Source organism: Lepidochelys olivacea (genome assembly GCF_965140295.1).
Source record: "Lepidochelys olivacea isolate rLepOli2 genome assembly, chromosome: 4".
Classification (NCBI taxonomy): domain Eukaryota; kingdom Metazoa; phylum Chordata; order Testudines; family Cheloniidae; genus Lepidochelys; species Lepidochelys olivacea.
In genome coordinates, this window is record NC_140414.1 from 142,956,263 (window position 1) to 142,975,628 (window position 19,366).

Here is a 19,366-nt window from a genome sequence, read left to right on the forward strand (position 1 = left end):
ACAGATATATTGCTAAGGAGGAGTACAAAAGAATAACACGAGCATGTAGGGATAAAATCAGAAAGGCTACAGTGCAAAATGGCACCAGATGTATAAGGCATTAAGAAAGGGTTCTATAAATACACTAGGAACAAGAGAAAGATGAAGGAAAGTGTAGGTGCTCTACTTAATGGGGAAGGAGAGCTAGTAACAGTTGACATTATAGAGTCTGAGGAGTTTAATGCCTATTTTGTTTCCATCTTCGCTGAAAAGGTTAATGGTGACTAGATACTAAACAAATTGTCAAGAACAAATCATGCCAAACCAACCTAATTTCCTTCTTTGACAGGATTACTGGCGCGGGGGGGAGGGGAGAAGAGCAGCAGGGCAGGAGGAGAGAGAAGTAGACATAATATCTATTGATTTGAATAAGGCTTTTGACACAGTCCCATATGACATTCTCATAAGCAACCTAGGGAAATGTGGGTGGGTGTACAACTGGTTGAAAGACCGTATTCAAAGAGCAGTTATCAATGGTTCACTGTCAAACAAATAGGTTCCATCTAGTGGGGTTCTGCAGGGGTCAGTCCTGGGTCTGGTACTATTCAATATATTCATAAATGATGTATAACGGAGTGGAGAGTGTGATTATAAAATGTGAAGATGATACCAAGCTGAGCGGAGTTACTAGCACCTTGAAGGGCAGGGTTAGAATTCGAAACAACCTTGACAAATTACTGAACTTCATCTTAATGACTTCAGACCAGTTCTCCAAAGGCAAGTGCAAAGTATTTCACTTAGGAAGGAAAAATCAAATACACAAATTACAAAATGGGGAACAACTGGCTAGGTGGTAGTACTGCTGAAAAGGATCAGAGCATTATAACGGATCACAAATTGAACACGAGTCAACAATATGATGAAGTTGCAAAAAAAAAAAAGGGGGGGGGCGCTACGATTCTGGGGTGTATTAACAGGAGTGTTGTATGTAACACGTGGGAAGTAACTGTCCACTCTACTCAGCAGTGGTGAAGCCTCAGCTGAGTACTTTGTTCAATTCAGGGTGTCATATTTTAAGAATAATGTGGTCAAACTGAAGAGAATCCGGAAGAGAGCAACAAAACTTATAAAAGGTTTAGAAAACCTCAACTGTGAGGAAAGGCTAAAAAGAACTGGGCATGTTAGCCTTGAGAAAAGGTGACTGACCGGGACCTGATAACAATCTTGAGCTACATGAAAAGGCTGTTATAAAGATGGCAGTGATCAATTGTTCTCCATGTCCACTGAAGCAGGACAAAAAGTAACAGGCTTCATCCGCAGCCAGGGAGATTGAAAGAACTAACTATAAGGGTAGTTAAACTCTGGAATAGTCTTCCAAAGTAGGTTGTGGAATCTCCACCATTGGAGGTTTTTAAGAATAGGTTGGGCACCTATCAGGTATTTACTTTGTCCTCCCTCAGCACCAGAGACTCGATTAGATATAGATATACAAACCCGCTCCCCCCACAAATTGTATCCCTTTATCCCAACTCTTCATAAATCACTTCTTTGCAAAACTGAGGGGTAAGGTAGATTTACGTAGTTCCATTGAACATACAATTGCACACACTCTGTGTAACAGGGGGCTTCAAATTGTAAACTGGGAGGGAGGGACCAAGGACCAAGTTTTAATATACGATCTATCCCAATGGGGGTCCTGGTCCTGACAGGTGCCTCTGGGCATTACGGTTATATATAAAATCTTGTTTATTACTGCTGTTATGCCGATTGGTCCCTGTGAGGCTCATTTCAGAGCATCATCAGAAACTTAAGACTGTTACTGTAAGTAAGAACTGTGCACCTAAATCACTGCTGTGCTAGAACTAGTTTCCAGGAGCCACTTGCTAACATTCTACTGCCCTATTAAAGATTTGGGGTGACTTTCTGGGAGCCAGAGTTCACCCTCTTTGGATATTGACTCATTCCAACTCATTCCTAACAGAGAGCAATTTCTGAAAAGATACACAACTTCCAGGAAAGCATATCCCTCTTTAAAAGTTTTATCCCAACCGTCTCTTCAGATTAGGAACACTGCAATATGCTATCAACATACTCCATTTGTTTTTCAGGTACAAAAGACACATTTTTAGCTTAGTGCATTGTAATATAAAAGTTTATCATCTCTTTCCTTGGTGATGACTTGAGAAAATAACTTTGAAAAATGTTAATACAAATTAGATCAATGGTTCTCAACCAGAGGTACACATACCCTTGGGAATACACAGAGGTCTCCCAGGAAGTACGTCAACTTATCTAGATATTTGCCTAGTTTTACAACAGGCTACATCAAAAAGCACTAGCAAAGTCAGTACAAACTAAAATTTCATACAGACAATGACTTGTTGATACTGTTCTATTTATTACACAGTAACAGAAAGTGCATATATGCAGTGCATTAGACATGAATTTTGTGTCATTTACGGATGTCTGCAAGCAAGTTAATGATGTTGAAGTTGTCATGGCCCGCATATGATTGCGATGTAAAAATGTTTTGATTTTTAAAATGAGGAGTTGGAAGCAGCAATAGGAATATATTGCTTTTGAATTCACATTTACAAATAGTGATCCACCTCAAGCTTTTTGGAAAAACTCTATCAAACAACAGTATGAAGCCAGTGCATTTGCAACAACATTGGAAGACAAAATACCTTGTGCATGTGGATAAGTCAGCAGAATTTTCTGAAAGAAAGTTTTCTGAGTTCCAGACTTGTCAACTTAAAATGAAAAGAGCTTCAACTATTTCTACAAAAGCACCTGAAGCTTCATATGTAGATCATTTGACCCACTTGACATCTGAATTCAAGTCATATTTCCCCAACATTCAACGCAACTCAGCTCAACTTGACTGAGGAAACCCATTCCTTTTGTCAGATGTTAGAAGCAGTAACATCTCTGCCAGTCAGCAAGAAAACCTCCTTGAGCTGTCCTCAGACCATGATCTGCAAATTAAGTTAATGACTCCACACTAACCCAGTCCTAGTGTTTAGTACAGAAAGAGCTCTCTGAACTTGGGAATCATGCTTTGGATGTTCTATTATTTTTTGGATCAACATATCTTTGTGAAGTCTTATTTTCTGCTATAATGCCATCAAGACAAAGAGTAGAAACAGACTCAATATGGAGAAAAACATATCTGTTGCTGGCACTTCACTGCCTCCAAAAATGACAAGGCTCATAAGTGAAAAACAGGCTCAAGTATCACACAGAAATGTAAGTACAATATTTATATTCCCATCCATTTATTTATTATATGGTAAAAATGAGAAAGTAAGCAATTTTTCAGTAATAGTGTGCTGTGACACATCTGTATTTTTATGTCTGATTTTATAAGCAAGTAGCTTTTAAGTGAGGAGAAATTTGGGATATGTAAGACAAATCAGAGTCCCGAAAGGGGTACAGTAGTCTGGAAATGCTGAGAACCACTGAAACAGATCATGCAGCCCCTCACTCAGATCCACACCTTCTACTAACATTTTCACCCTGATATGCACAGCTTCCTTATGGGGCAGAAGGAGGGATTTTTATAGAAGCCTCGTGTTAATATATTGGCGGCAAATCTTTCTTGCGTCAAACCCATCAAACCAGGTCCATGCTACAAATCTTGTGGCAGCAAAGTGCTGCCATATGTTAACAAACCATATGTCAACATGTCTTTGACACTGCATCCCATAATGCTTTATGGGAATATGTATATATAACATAACTGGAATATGCTTTATGCTACATATGCCATGTAACAAATCTCTGTAAAGGTTATGATCTACTGAATATATTCATCCTATTTGTATGCATGTGTCATTTATGTACTCGAAGTTATGAATACTGGCTGTGTACTTGCTTGATTTTAAGTAGCCTTAGTAAAGCATTTGGTCAGCTTCTTGAGAAAGGAATGTGCAAATTAAGTGCCCAGTCAAGAAACACTTAATGAACAATGGATCTTGGAAGACTCCAATCCCCATAAGAAGTCTTCCTGGAGACATTCAAGACAGCATGTGGGCAATGACTGCTGCCTGTAAAAACTGAGTCATGCATAGACATGCGACTCAAACATGTGACTCCAAAACTCCATCTTGGAGCTGGACTCTGCATAGGAGAGAGGAGGGGGTCTCCACCCACAAGAGAAAGTCAATTTAAGCCCCTGGAGACCCCTCCATTTTGTCTTCAGCTGGCTCAAGAGATAAACTCTCCACCCCAAAGGATACCTGAAAGAAACTGGGACAAAGGACAGTAACTACAGGGGGTGTGAGTGATTGCCGGACCCAGACTAGGAGGAGGCCAGTCTGTGAAAGAAGCTTACTGGAACATCTCTGAGGGTGAGGTTTCATCTGTAATCACTTTCTTACTCTATTAGGCATAGACTTGCGTGTTTTATTTTATTTAGTTTGGTAATTTACTTTGTTAGGTCTTATCACTTGGAACCACTTAAATCCTCCTTTTTCTATTTAATAAAATCACTTTTTACTTATTAATTAACCCAGAGTATTTATTAATACCTGAGGGAAGAGTGGGCAAACAGCTGTGCATATCTCTATATCAGTGTTACAGAGGGCGAACAATTTATGAGTTTACCCTGTATAAGCTTTACACAGGGTAAAACTGATTTATTTGGGGTTTGGACCCCACTGGGAGTTGGGCATCTGAGTCTTTGCCCTGGTCTACACTAGGACTTTAGGTCGAATTTAGCAGCGTTAAATCGATGTAAACCTGCACCCGTTCACACAATGAAGCCCTTTATTTCAACTTAAAGGGCTCTTAAAATCGATTTCCTTACTCCACCCCTGACAAGTGGATTAGCGCTTAAATCGGCCTTGCCGGGTCGAATTTCGGGTACTGTGGAGACAATTCGACGGTATTGGCCTCTGGGAGCTATCCCAGAGTGCTCCATTGTGACTGCTCTGGACAGCACTCTCAACTCAGATGCACTGGCCAGGTAGACAGGAAAAGAACCGCGAACTTTTGAATCTCATTTCCTGTTTGGCCAGCGTGGCAAGCTGCAGGTGACCATGCAGAGCTCATCAGCAGAGGTGACCATGATGGAGTCCCAGAATCGCAAAAGAGCTCCAGCATGGACTGAACGGGAGGTACGGGATCTGATCGCTGTATGGGGAGAGAATCCGTGCTATCAGAACTACATTCCAGTTTTCTAAATGCCAAAACATGTGTCAAAATCTCCCAGGGCATGAAGGACAGAGGCCATAACAGGGACCCGAAGCAGTGCCGCGTGAAACTTAAGGAGCTGAGGCAAGCCTACCAGAAAACCAGAGAGGCGAATGGCTGCTCCGGGTCAGAGCCCCAAACATGTCACTTCTATGATGAGCTGCATGCCATTTTAGGGGGTTGAACCATCACTACCCCAGCCGTGTTGTTTGACTCCTTCAATGGAGATGGAGGCAACAAGAAAGCAGATTTTGGGGACGAAGATGATGATGATGATGAGGTTGTAGATAGCTCACAGCAAGCAAGTGGAGAAACCAGTTTTCCCGACAGCCAGGAACTGTTTCTCACCCTGGACCTAGAGCCAGTACCCCCCGAACCCACCCAAGGCTGCCTCCTGGACCTGGCAGGCGGAGAAGGGACCTCCGGTGAGTGTACCTTTTAAAATACTATACATAGTTTAAAAGCAAGCATGTGAAAGGATTAATTTGCCCTGGCATTCGCGGCTCTCCTGGATGTACTCCCAAAGCCTTTGCAAAAGGTTTCTGGGGAGGGCAGCCTTATTGCATCCTCCATAGTAGGACACTTTACCACTCCAGGCCAGTAACACGTACTCGGGAATTATTGTACAACAAAGCATTGCAGTGTATGTTGGCTGGCATTCAAACAACATCCGTTCTTTATCTCTCTGTGTTATCCTCAGGAGAGTGAGATATCATTCATGGTCACCTGGTTGAAATAGAGTGCTTTTCTTCAGGGGACACTCAGAGGAGCCCGTTCCTGCTGGGCTGTTCGCCTGTGGCTAAACAGAAATGTTCCCCGCTGTTAGCCACGGGGAGGGGGGAGGGTTGAGGGGGTAGCCACGCAGTGGGGGGAGGCAAAATGCAATGAAAGCACATGTGCTACGTATGTAATGTTAACAGCAAGGTTTACCCTGAAAGACTGTAGCCACTGTTTTATAAAAATGTGTCTTTTTAAATATCGCTGTCCCTTTTTTTTCCTCCACCAGCTGCATGTGTTTCAATGATCATAGGATCTTCTCCTTCCCAGAGGCTAGTGAAGATTAGAAAGAAAAAACAACGCACTCATGATGAAATGTTCTCTGAGCTCATGCTGTCCTCCCACACTGACAGAGCACAGACGAATGTGTGGAGGCAAATAATCTCAGAGTGCAGGAAAGCACAAAATGACCGGGAGGAGAGGTGGCGGGCTGAAGAGAGGACTGAAGCTCAAATGTGGCAGCAGCGTGATGAGAGGAGGCAGGATTCAATGCTGAGGCTGCTGGAGGATCAAACCAGTATGCTCCAGTGTATGGCTGAGCTGCAGCAAAGGCAGCTGGAGCACAGACTGCCACTACAGCCCCTGTGTAACCAACCGCCCTCCTCCCCAAGTTCCATAGCCTCCACACCCAGACGCCCAAGAACGCGGTGGGGGGGCCTCCCCAGCCACTCCGCCACAGAGGATTGCCCAAAAAAAAGAAGGCTGGCATTCAATAAATTTTAAAGTTGTAAACTTTTAAAGTGCTGTGTGGCATTTTCCTTCCCTCCTCCACGACCCCTCCTGGGCTACCTTGGTAGTTATCCCCCTATTTGTGTGATGAATGAATAAAGAATGCATGAATGTGAAGCAACAATGACTTTATTGCCTCTGCAAGCGGTGATCGAAGGGAGGAGGAGAGGGTGGTTAGCTTACAGAGAAGTAGAGTGAACCAAGGGGCGGGGAATTTCATCAAGGAGAAACGAACAGAACTTTCACAACATAGCCTGGCCAGTCATGAAACTGGTTTTCAAAGCTTCTCTGATGCGTACCGTGCCCTCCTGCGCTCTTCTAACCGCCCTGGTGTCTGGCTGCGCGTAACCAGCAGCCAGGTGATTTGCCTCAACCTCCCACCCCCCCATAAACGTCTCCCCCCTACTCTCACAGATATTGTGGAGCACATAGCAAGCAGTAATAACAGTGGGAATATTGGTTTCGCTGAGGTCTAAGCGAGCCAGTAAACTGCGCCAGCGTGCCTTTAAACATCCAAATGCACATTCTACCACCATTCTGCACTTGCTCAGCCTGTAGTTGAACAGCTCCTGACTACTGTCCAGGCTGCCTGTGTACGGCTTCATGAGCCATGGCATTAAGGGGTAGGCTGGGTCCCCAAGGATAACTATAGGCATTTCAATGTCCCCAACAGTTATTTTCTGGTCTGGGAATAAAGTCCCTTCCTGCAACTTTTGAAACAGACCAGAGTTCCTGAAGATGCGAGCGTCATGTACCTTTCCTGGCCATCCCACGTTGATGTTGGTGAAACGTCCCTTGTGATCCACCAGAGCTTGCAACACTACTGAAAAGTACCCCTTGCGGTTTATGTACTCGGCGGCTTGGTGCTCCGGTGCCAAGATAGGGATATGGGTTCCGTCTATGGCCCCACCACAGTTAGGAAATCCCATTGCAGCAAAGCCATCCACTATGACCTGCACAGAATCGGCTTTCCACAGCATGAACCTGCCCCATTAGCACCATGATGCATGCATTGGCAGGGCCCATGCTTTCAGACAAATCTGTGTCCATGTCCTGATCACTCACGTGACCGCGCTGACGTCGCCTCCTCGCCCGGAATCGCTCTGCCAGGTTCTGGTGCTGCATATACTGCTGGATAATGCGTGTGGTGTTTAATGTGCTCCTAATTGCCAAAGTGAGCTGAGCGGCCTCCATGCTTGCCTTGGCATGGCATCCACACAGAAAAAACGCACGGAACAATTGTCTGCTGTTGCTCTAACGGAGGGAGGAGCGACTGACGACATGGCTTACAGGGTTAACTTACAGGGAATTAAAATCAACAAAGGGGGTGGCTTTACATCAATGAGTATTTCAGGCAGGACTTCACAGAGGGTTCCAATAAGAAATGGTGCACTTAAGTAATTGTTCTTACTGGAACAAGCAGGTTGGTCTGGCTTCTGATTGATGCATGGCTAGATTTACCTCGCTGCACCTTCTCTGTGAGTGACTGCAGTGTGACCTAGAGGAATGAGTCCCCTAGATGGGGGGGCAGGGGGAAGCAAATGAGTACAAAACAAATCTGGTCTATTTCTTGTTTTGATCCACTCCATCTATCTTTTACATCTTTGGCTGGCAGCAGATGGTGCAGGAGGACTGCAAGCCATCCACATCTCATGGCTGCTCGGCAGAAGATGGCACAGTAGGACTGCTAGCAATCCATATCGCCTGCCTGCTCACCATAAGATGGTTCAATAGAACTGACTGCAGGACTAAAGAGAATGACCTGGTCAAGTCGCTCCAAATTTAGTCCCTGCGCCCCGTCTGCCCAGGCGCTCCTGGCCAATGTGGCCCGGAGCATCTCAGACATGACGATGACGGCTACCAGTCCTACTGTACCGTCTGCTGCCACAAGGCAATGGGTTGATGCTGCTGTGTAGCAATGCAGTACCACGTCTGCCAGCACCCAGGGGACATACCGTGACCGTTACCTGAGCGGGCTCCATGCTTGCCGTGGTATGGCGTCTGCACAGGTAACTCAAGAAAAAAGGCACGAAACAATTGTCTGCTGCTGCTTTCACGGAGGGAGGGAGGGAGGGAACGGGGGCCTGACGATATGTACCCAGAACCACCCGCGACAATGTTTTAACCCCATCAGGCATTGGGATCTCAACCCAGAATTCCAATGGGCAGCGGAGACTGCAGGAACTGTAGGATAGCTACCCACAGTGCAACACTCCGGAAGTCGACGCTTGCCTCGGTACTGTGGAAGCACTCCACCAAGTTAATGCACTTAATGCACTTAGAGCATTTTCTGTGGGGGGACACACACTCGAATATATAAAACCGATTTCTAAAAAACCGACTTCTATAAATTCGACCTAATTTCGTAGTGTAGACATACCCTTAGAGACAGGAACACTTCTTAAGCTGCTTTCAGTTAAGCCTGCAGTTTGTGGGACGTGGTTCAGACCTGGGTCTGTGTTTGTAGTCGGCAAGCGTGTCTGGCACAATCAGGCAGGGTTCTGGAGTCCCAAGCTGGCAGGGAAGGCAGGGGCAGAAGTAGTCTTGGCAGCCCCAAGGGGGTTTTCTGTGATCCAACCCGTCACAGTCTTCCTTTAAGATATCAAAACACTATTTCTTGGGTCAGGCTCTCTGTCTTTTTCCTTCAACCTTGATCTGTTGGACTCCTACTCACATAGTTGTCAGGGCTGCACTTTGCATGGCCAAAGCATCTGACTCTGCACGCCCTCATTTTTTCCATTTATGGGCGTTACTTTGAACATGTTTCTAACAAACATTTGTCATGTGGTCTTCTTTCTTGCTTACACCAATCATCCACCTCAACATTCACATTTCTGTGGAAGAGATCATTTCTTTATTGCTGTTCAACACTCGGCACCACATATTAGAATTGGACAGACCACTGTTTTATAGAGACCTTCCCTTTTAATCATACTGGTATCTTTCTGTTACATACTATACCTCTTCTCTCTGTCCATTTGAGCCAGTCATTTATTATTTCTAGTTCTAATTTCATTCAGAGTCTTTCAAAATATTATGTCTCTCCAACACATATCCCCATTTATCAAGTTCCTCTTTTCCACACTATCTTACTCTTCACTGCTCAGAATGATATCTGCAAACAACATGCACCAAAGTGGCCTTCTTGTATGTTCCTTGTGACAGTATCCAAGTCAAGGATAAACAAGATAAGGGCTCAATACTGATCCCTGATGCACTCCCACCTTTGCTGACCGTTGGTCTGTTTCACCAGTACACATTCTAACTATTGATGTTACACTTATATATGTGGCTTGAAAAAGCCGCACAAAGTTTTGGTACCATTTTCTCCCCCATATCCCACTAGATGACTTTGCTTGAAACTCTTATCAAAGCCTTTTTCCAGCTCAATGACCACCACATAAGCAGCACATCACTGACTTAAATCCACACACTGCTCTGAAAATGAACCCTTTACCTTTCTGCAGTATTGTCAAGCAGCAAGACTTTACTCATCTAGTAATTCAAGTTTACACGTCTAGCTAAAAATATACAACATTCATTCTAATTAATATGCTCTTGATTGAACTTTCCTAATAAATGGTTACTTGTGAGCTAATGTTCAATCATGCAGTCTAAAGCAGAAGAATTAAGTATTACAGTACAATACCTGAGTCACCAAAAAGCAGCTGCTATGGTATGACAGAAATGATCTACAGATATCCTCACAAAACATTTGGCATGTGAAAGGCTTCTGAGAAAAAGTCACCAAAATATCCAGCACCAAGATCTTAAAAATGAATAGTACAGAAGATCTAGCATGAAGAAAGAAAGAAAAAAAAGCATTAAAGACACTACAAGTCTACCCTTTCTAAACCTGGTGCAGATTTTCATTACAACTGATGAAGGAAATGTCTATAGCATTTATTACCGATGGAAACACTAATAAAATTTCTGGAAACCATGACTGCATGCATAAAAATAGTGACACTCTAGAGTAATGCTTGATCTACAAGTTAAGTGTTCATAGCCACCTCAAATTCTGAGAAGGTTAATAGGTTAGTTTAAGTATTTATCAGTGTAAACATGATTATACATAATACTTAAGTGTTAGAGGAACAAGGAGGAAATTCTTGATGTAGGACTCTTAAAATCCAAGCTGGTCATAAATCTGTACTGGCAGCTTTTTCTTAAAATAAAGAAAATAACTCACTGATTTCTTACAGATGAGAACATTCACATAAACTAACTACATATAACATTTAATTAGAACCTAATGAATCAAAGTTTCCCCATCGTTAAAATTGTACAGGATCTGGTCACAGTTAACATCTGGATGTGCTAATAGACACCAAATCTATTAGCGCAAATATGTGACTTCTGACATAAATCAGAAACTTGAGCTTTCACACAGGTTGTTGGGATACAATTCAGTTGCTGCCGACACAGCCAGATCTATTAGCAGTAGCCAGATGAGAGCTCAGTGCCACAATATTCAAGAAAACAAGGACACCCAGGTTGCGTTCAGAGCTGCATCAGAATCTAAACTAGTCATTAATAATAGAGACATGACTGCACTGAAACAGGAACAAGACAGTATAAAGGTGTTATAGTCCCATAATAAGCCTAACAATGCAAAAGTCCCTTTACAACTCTGGTTAAGCATCCTCTTGTGGATGATCACCAGGCTGCTGTGTTTGGATTCAACTGCTGAAGCCCCTGGGTCTGAGTAGTGACTGGTCACTGTTAGCTTTAGGTCACTCTGCAGTGCAGACCCCATATCTGACCTCCCTCTTCACAGAGAGGATCCCACAGTCCAGACCTTTAGACTGTGGTCCTAATGTCTCAGCCCTCCAGAGTCCCTTGTTAGCTACTGCATGCTCCCAGAATAAGATTCATGCACATAGGCCTTCTTTATTTGTAACCCATTTCTGTGACTAGTGTCCTGTTGACTGATACATACTTCATTTTGAGAAGGCTGAACAGTTTCTCTGCATAGATTTTCTGGTTACAAAGCACCCAAGAGAGGATTCCTGCAGAGAACCAAGCCAAACTGGCCCTGCTAAAGGAGGCACAATGAGAAATGGGCACTGAAGCCTAGGGACCAAATCTAAGAGTGCCAGAGTCACGGAACTCCCTCGAGTAAAGTGAAGGTCCAGGGCCTATCAAAAGGAAGGGTGCAATCTTGATACTAGAGAGTAGTACAAGGCGTAGCATGTTCGGTGATCCGTGACACACTTATAGAAAAATATGGGTATCACCACACAGTCTTGGAATTCAAATCCCAGATGGTACTAATACAATCTTTTCTCTCCCTCCTCCTCTCCCACTCATTCAAAACCAAAATAGAATAATCAGAATCTCAGACAGTTAAGATTAATTACTGTCTGAGCAGAGCTAATGCACAATAGTAACCCATAGCAACAATGCTAACTGATAAGGTTTGCACAATCCTCCTCAATTTTCCAGCTGCTGTTTGGTGTCATCATGGCAATGTGGTATCCATGCAGATTCCATCCAAATAAATGGCTAAAAATTTGAGGAGCATAAGACAAAAAAAACCAAAAAAAACCAACATTAGACGGAAGAGGAAAAGAACTGGAAATGGAGAAAAAGAAAAAGTGCTACCAGCACAACTTTGGAGTATACCTGCTTCCATTTGAAGAAAAAAAAGAAAAAGAAATACTCCCATCCAACAAGAGCCATTGCCAGAGGTCAACTATAGTTAAATGCACCTTAGCAAGTGTACGTTTACCACCCCAATCAGTAGACTCCATTGTCTCCACCACATTTCTACCAACGTCTTCAGACATATATTCATCATCTCCTGCCTTGACTATTATATCCCCTTCTGTGGTCCAAAGGCCCAGCTGTCCAGATTCCAGCATGTACAGAATCACGCTGCCTCCCTTCTTTCTTATAAGTAGAGAGGAGTGCAACCACATCGCTTATCTCGCCTCAGATGGTCCAATTGGCTCTGCCTACTTATTTTGAAATCCAGTTCAGGATAGCTCTCCTTGTGTGTAAGACCTTCCATTTCTTTCCTCTATACTTGCTGCAGCGTACCTTGCACCTACACTCCCCTGCATCTCCAGAAAAGTGCGAATTTCAACTCGCTGCAATACCTTTCCTAGGCTGAGCCAGCAGACATTTGTATGATAAAGTCAGTCCTGGTGTCAGTGTCTTCAAGAAGGGAAATGAATTGGCGATGATTAAGTCGTCTCTTTCTTATGTAATTCGCTATTTTCACTACTGTGCGAACATCATGATCAATGTCCAGGACATTTTTGCAGAGGGCCTCCTGATGTATAATACAATGCAGAAAAATCACCTCTTTATCAGGGTCGCCTTCTTTTACTTTGTCCTGAATTCTTTTAAAAAGTCCTACATTTTTCCCTGTTAAATTTGGCGATCCCTCTGTGGTTACGTTTGCCAGTTTACTCCAGGGGAGCTTCAGATGTTCAAAGCAGCCAGACGCTTTCTCGTATAAATCCCATCCCTTAGTTGTGCCTTTCATTGATTCCATTGATAAAAATTTCTCTGATTTCAAATTTGTCATCAATTCCTCTGACAAAAATCAAGTAACTGTGCTGTGTCCTTAATGTCAGTGCTGTCATCGAGAGCTAATGAAAACAATGTAAAGCCCTGTGCTTTCTTGTTCAACTCAGAAGCCAAATGTTCATCAATCACTTCTACATGGCAAGCCCCGGGCCCCGCTCCCCAAGCCGGAGCTTGTGGCCCACCCCTGCCCTATACTGTATCTTCTTTGCCCCTCTGCTATTATTTTTATTTAACTTTGTCATTTGCAAAGCTATAAAAACAAAATTTCATTATACTGAAACTTATTCACAATGGTGTAGACAACAGTGCAGTGATTTCAGTTATGCAGTAGAGAAAAATAATTCCTCCCACTGGAGCAATTACTGGGTCAAATCTTGTGGCATGTGTTAAGAATGTGGTCAAACTAGAGCATACCAGTTTTTATTGCCCTTGTAGCTGTGAATCTAAGTAAAGTTTTCAAAATACATGCTGTACAGTTAAATAAGTGTCCTCAAAAAACAGCTCAACCTAAAGGCGAATTTGCAAGTTTTTTTGTTTGTTTGTTTTAAAGTCAAGATCCCAAAAGAAGAAATTACATAGCCATTTTAACAATGTAATTTGTGATTAACTAAAATTAGCTAAACCCCAATCATCACTTCTAATCTGTCAAGAAATCTGAGCTGCAACTTCTGAGAGAACCAGGAAGATGACAACTTCCAGAAAAAACATTATTAGAACAGGAGTTAAACATGTACCTGTTCATTTACATCTGTTTACGGTAGTTGTGATGTCATTCACCTCCTGCAAAGAACCCAGCAATTCTACCATTCAAATATCTCTGGATCTTAAAGATGCATGTTTTTAAAAATTCAGCTTTAATTATATTTTTAACTGCCACTGAACCCTCCACCACCCACCCTTCTTTTGGAATCTTATAAAGAAGTTTTTAACTTTAGCATAAAACTGTAGTTCACACTGATATAATATCTTTCTGAGAAGGGAGAATATCTCAATATTTATAATACAATAATATTTATATTATGATACTTTATGCCTAAGTAAGTATCTGAACAGGAAAAGATTTATAATGTCGGTCTCTTTAATCTAAGAAACAGAACATAAGGTCCAGTGGCTGAAAAAGAAGTTAGAAAAATTCAGATTAGAAATAAGGTGCATTTTTTTTTAACAGTGTGGTTAATAACTTAAGGAACTGGAGGATTCTCTACCACTTGAAGAGTATTTAAATCAAGACTGGATGTCTTTCTGAAAGATATGGTCTAGCTCAACCAAATTTATGGCCTTGATGCAGGGTGAAATTCTATGACCTGTGTTGTGCAAGTCAAATTAGATGATAATAATGGTCCCTTCCGTGACCCCCAAAACAAATGATGATGTTTGTGCTTCGTATTAACCAACAATAAATGATACAATTTTCCATACTGGAAATAATTATGCATGGTATGCTGATTTTCTGTATGGTTTGAAATATTTCACATCAAGATTCCCTTATTCTGCCAGATCGATGAGCTCACAGTGAACAAACTCCAGAATGAGACAAACATTACTTGCTGCTTCTAGCAACAGGCATAGCAATTCTTTAAAGCTGCTTCTTTCCTTCTTGCCTTCCACTGCTGCTTCGAAAGTAAGAACAGCAGCAGGAGTTCAAATTGAAAGCAACAGATATCAAGGAATACTATGGTGCAAATGGAGGGCTGCTGTGTCAGTTGCATCACTTAAAAACAATCTTTCGTTTTTTTCTTTGGTGCTAGTCTAAATTGGGAGAAGTATTTTTATTTATTACTGCATCACCGAAATGCAAAATGTTGTTGGATTTAAAATTACAATACCGGCACAGGCTCATCTTGGAGAAATTCCTTTAGCAAGTGGGAAAAAAGTGGTTTCATCTTGCGCCAAAACTCAAAAGATTTCTTCAACTATTGTAATTAATATCGATATTCTACATATGGAAGCAATCCAGAATGTTACCTAGTCCACCTTCTGCCAAGGCAGAATTGTTACCTCCTGTACATTTATTAGTTTTCTATCCAGTCTAGTTTTCAAAATGCCAACTCAGCCAATGGTCTTCCACCAGTTCCCTGGAAGGCTATTCCACAGCAAGCTTTCCATTATATCCATTTCTCAATTTAAAGCCAGTATTATGAGTTTTATCCTCTCTTGAGCTACACTAAGTAATTCCTCCCCTCTTCAAAATATTTATATATTGTCACGTCCCCTCCTTTGTCATTGCTTAGCCAAGTTTTATATAAAATTTTTAACCTTGTAGTCATGCCCTCCAGATATCTCAATCACTGTTCATGGAATTCCCTCCAATTTGTCAATATCTTGCTAGTAATTAGGTACTTACAACTGCAACACTATAGGCAGGATCACACCCTAGGCATATAGAATGGGGCTATTACCTTCCTGTAAAATGATGCCTTTGTGTACACAGCTCTGTTTTGTATTAACTTTTTTGGTGCCATAAAACATTGCAAACTCATGTCTAGTTTATGTGCTACTGTCACCATTAAACAATAACTGCTCCCCGGTTTCTCAGAGGTTGCTTGTCACTGAATCTGTATTTTAAATCATTTACCCTTAAAGAAAAAAAAGAGTCCATTGATTTGGGGAAGGTAGCAGATATCCTTTTCTGTCTACGTTTGTCAGCACAGTAAGGAATTTAGAAAAGATACCAAAATGGAAAAATGTGGACTATTATTTCTATCTATGATGCATCTCATTTTGTAGTTTTCAGCCCATGGTTCTAAACTTTACATCCTGCCATATTTCTCCAGCTGCAGTTGTATTCATGGCTCTTAATAGTCTAATCTGTGCATTTTTTAAAGGTGTTTTTTACTCACTTTAACAGTTCAAAAACTAACCTAAAATGCAGAGGATTCCATCAGGTTGAGATTTGCTGCTCTGTGTCAGGATGCTTTGGATTTGTCGAAGACGGCTGCAACTGCAAAAGAAAGAGTCAATCCTTAGAGACAGTGCTTAAAAGGACTCAAGATTGGGCTGACCAAGGGTTGGTCTTCCTTTTTAAAAAATATATATATATATATATATATGTAAGGACATGAAATTCTACATGGATCCCCTCATTTCTCTTTTAAGTAAGTTTAAAGCTCTATTATATTAAACAAAGCAAAAAGTGAACTCCAGTACCCATGATTTTATTTCTATTTTTTTTTACACATATTCATTGTTATAGGGTTGTTTTGTTCATAAAGAAATAGATTTGAGTTTTGAAATTTCAAAGGGGTGATTATAAAGAAAAGTAATTGGAAAAGGAGAATAAAAGCTATTGATGACACTCCTGACAAGGTCTTCTGTTCTTTACACGTTTAGATCCCATAGCTAATTTATTCCCAAGGGCAAAAATTCTTTCACTCCTTGGCCAGGCAAAATTCACATTTAACTTTAGTAACCTCTTCCTTTTAAAAAGAGTTGGCAACATTATAACAAGAAACTGAAATTAAGTATTAGCTGCAATGTAGATTTTTGGAGTCAAAAGGATTATAGACAAACACCATCAGAAATCAAGAACACAGTCACAAATACAAAAAACAGTATTTCTCAATGTTCAAGTGACAATAAATGCCCTCAATAAAAGAAAAACTTTTAATATTAAACAAAAACAATATCTGCCTCCTCTTATTTACTTCTATAGTGCTACAATTCATGTAGCAACTACTCATTAAAGGTTTCCCTGAACTGATGTGAGTGGCTAGAGTCTGACAAGTATCAGTTACAAACATTTAAGGACAGATGTGATTGCTTTCACTGACCAAAAAAAACCAAAACCCAAAACAATTAGTACTATTTTGAAGTGCTTAGTAGCTGAAGTGGACTTCTCAGCCATATTAAATCTAGCTTAAGTTATAAAAATGTGTTTCTCCCAAGATGTACCTTTCATTAAAAAAAGAAAAAGAAAAAGCGTTCACTGACTACACCTCCAGGAAGTATCTGCTTACAAAGCCGCACACAGAGAAAATAAATATTTTTCCTAACAATTAAACAGCTATGTTGTGACAACAGTTTTACAAAGCGTCAAGAACCATAGTGATCCGAGTCACCACCTTCCCCACCAAACTGCTGTCTGCAACACTGGATTTTTACCACCTTGGCAATGCTGGTAGGCAATTTATTGTCTTCCTGTTTACCTAGCATCAGTGCAGGTCCACCAGCACTAGCAACGGCAGGAAGGTTAGCGTATATCAGCTAGCAGCATTTTTCAATCAGGTCACCTAGACCTGTTCTGAGCAGGATTAGTCAATGTTGGTAAAAATATCTACAGCAGCTCTACACTAGCGAAGTCTGAAGAGATTTGGATAGTTTATCTTAAAAAGGAGAAAAATAAGAAGGGACATTGTGAAACTATAGCGAATAGCACAGACCAGGTAAAAAGAAAAGGAGGACTTGTGCCACCTTAGAGACTAACAAATTTATTTGAGCATAAGCTTTCATGAGCTACAGCTCATTTCATCGGATGCATTCAGTGGAAAATACAGTGGGGAGATTTATATACACAGGGAACATGAAACAATGGGTGTTACCATACACACACTGTAGAGAGTGATCAGGTAAAGTGAGCTATTACCGGGGGGGGGGGGGGGGGGGGAGGGGGGGGGGACGACCTTTTGTAGTGATAATCAAGGTGGGCCATTTCCAGCAATTGACAAGAATGTCTGAGGGTGGGTGGGGGGGAATAAAAATGGGGAAATAGTTTTACTTTGTCTAATCACCCATTCACTCCCAGTCTTTATTCAAGCCTAAGTTAATTGTATCCAGTTTGCAAATTAATTTCAATTCAGCAGTCTCTCATTGGAATCTGTTTCTGAAGTTTTTTCATTGAAGAATTGCCATTTTTAGGTCTGTAATCGAGTGACCAAAGAGACTGAAGTGTTCTCCGACTGGTTTTTGAATGTTATAATTCTTGACGTCTGATTTGTGTCCATTTATTCTTTTACATAGAGACTGTCCAGTTTGGCCAACGTACAGGGCAGAGGGGCATTGCTGGCACATGATGGCACATATCACATTGGTAGATGTGCAGGTGAACGAGACTCTGATAGCGTGGCTGATGTGATTAGGCCCTATGATGGTGTCCCCTGAATAGATATGTGGGCACAGTTGGCAACGGGCTTTGTTGCAAGGATAGGTTCCTAGGTTAGTGGCTCTGTTGTGGTGTGTGGTTGCTGGTGAGTATTTGCTTCAGGTTGGGGGGCTGTCTGTAAGCAAGGCCTGGCCTGTCTCCCAAGATCTATGAGAGTGATGGGTCGTCCTTCAGGATAGGTTGTAGATCCTTGATGATGCATTGGAGAGGTTTTAGTTGGGGGCTGAAGGTGATGACTAGTGGCTTTCTGTTATTTTCTTTGTTGGGCCTGTCCTGTAGTAGGTAACTTCTGGGTACTCTTCTGGCTCTGTCATTCTGTTTCTTCACTTCAGCAGGTGGGTACTGTAGTTGTAAGAACTGCTGGAAATGGCCCACCTTGATTATCACTACAAAAGGCTTCCCCACCCCCCACACCCCCTCCCGCTCCTGCTGGTAATAGCTCACCTTTCCTGATCACTCTCATTACAGTGTGTATGGTAACACCCATTGTTTCATGTTCTCTGTGTATATAAAATCTCCCCACTGTATTTTCCACTGAATGCATCCGATGAAGTGAGCTGTGGCTCACGAAAGCTTATGCTCAAATAAATTTGTTAGTCTCTAAGGTGCCACAAGTCCTCCTTTTCTTTTTGGGATACAAACTAACATGGCTACTACTCTGAAATCGTGCAGCCAATGCAGCGTTTCTAGTGAAGACATAGCCCAAATAATAGGCAAGGTGCTGAAAAGGTCAAGCAGATTGGCAAACATTTGTCAATAGCTAAAGGCACATGCAAAAGAGCGGTAGGTTTGATAAATTAGCAATTGTTATTACAACTACTACTGCGTTCTTGCAGTTTTCCTTACAGAAAAGCAAAATTTTAATTTTGGACAAACGTGTGTGGTTTTATGTATGAGGACTGAGTTATGTATGAGGACTACGCATACAAAGATAATGCCACAGTATTTTGTTTCATTTAATAAAGTCCTAATACTCCCCGATTGTGGAAAAAACAGCCACCTTCCTTATTACTCTTAATTGCATCCTGTATTCCTACCTCTAATTTA

The 19,366-nt window shown here is 41.7% G+C and overlaps 1 protein-coding gene across 2 annotated transcripts in view; it reads right to left on the reverse strand.

Moving 5' to 3' along the window:
• The window catches only part of DNAAF9 (dynein axonemal assembly factor 9), a 134,370-nt gene that overhangs the window by 104,753 nt on the left and 10,251 nt on the right, over window positions 1–19,366 (reverse strand). For both annotated transcript variants that reach the window (XM_084626795.1, XM_084626794.1), the window contains exon 2: window positions 16,083–16,162. In XM_084626795.1, coding sequence (XP_084482921.1) covers window positions 16,083–16,162 — 80 coding nt within the window. The remainder of the gene's footprint in view (window positions 1–16,082; window positions 16,163–19,366) is intronic.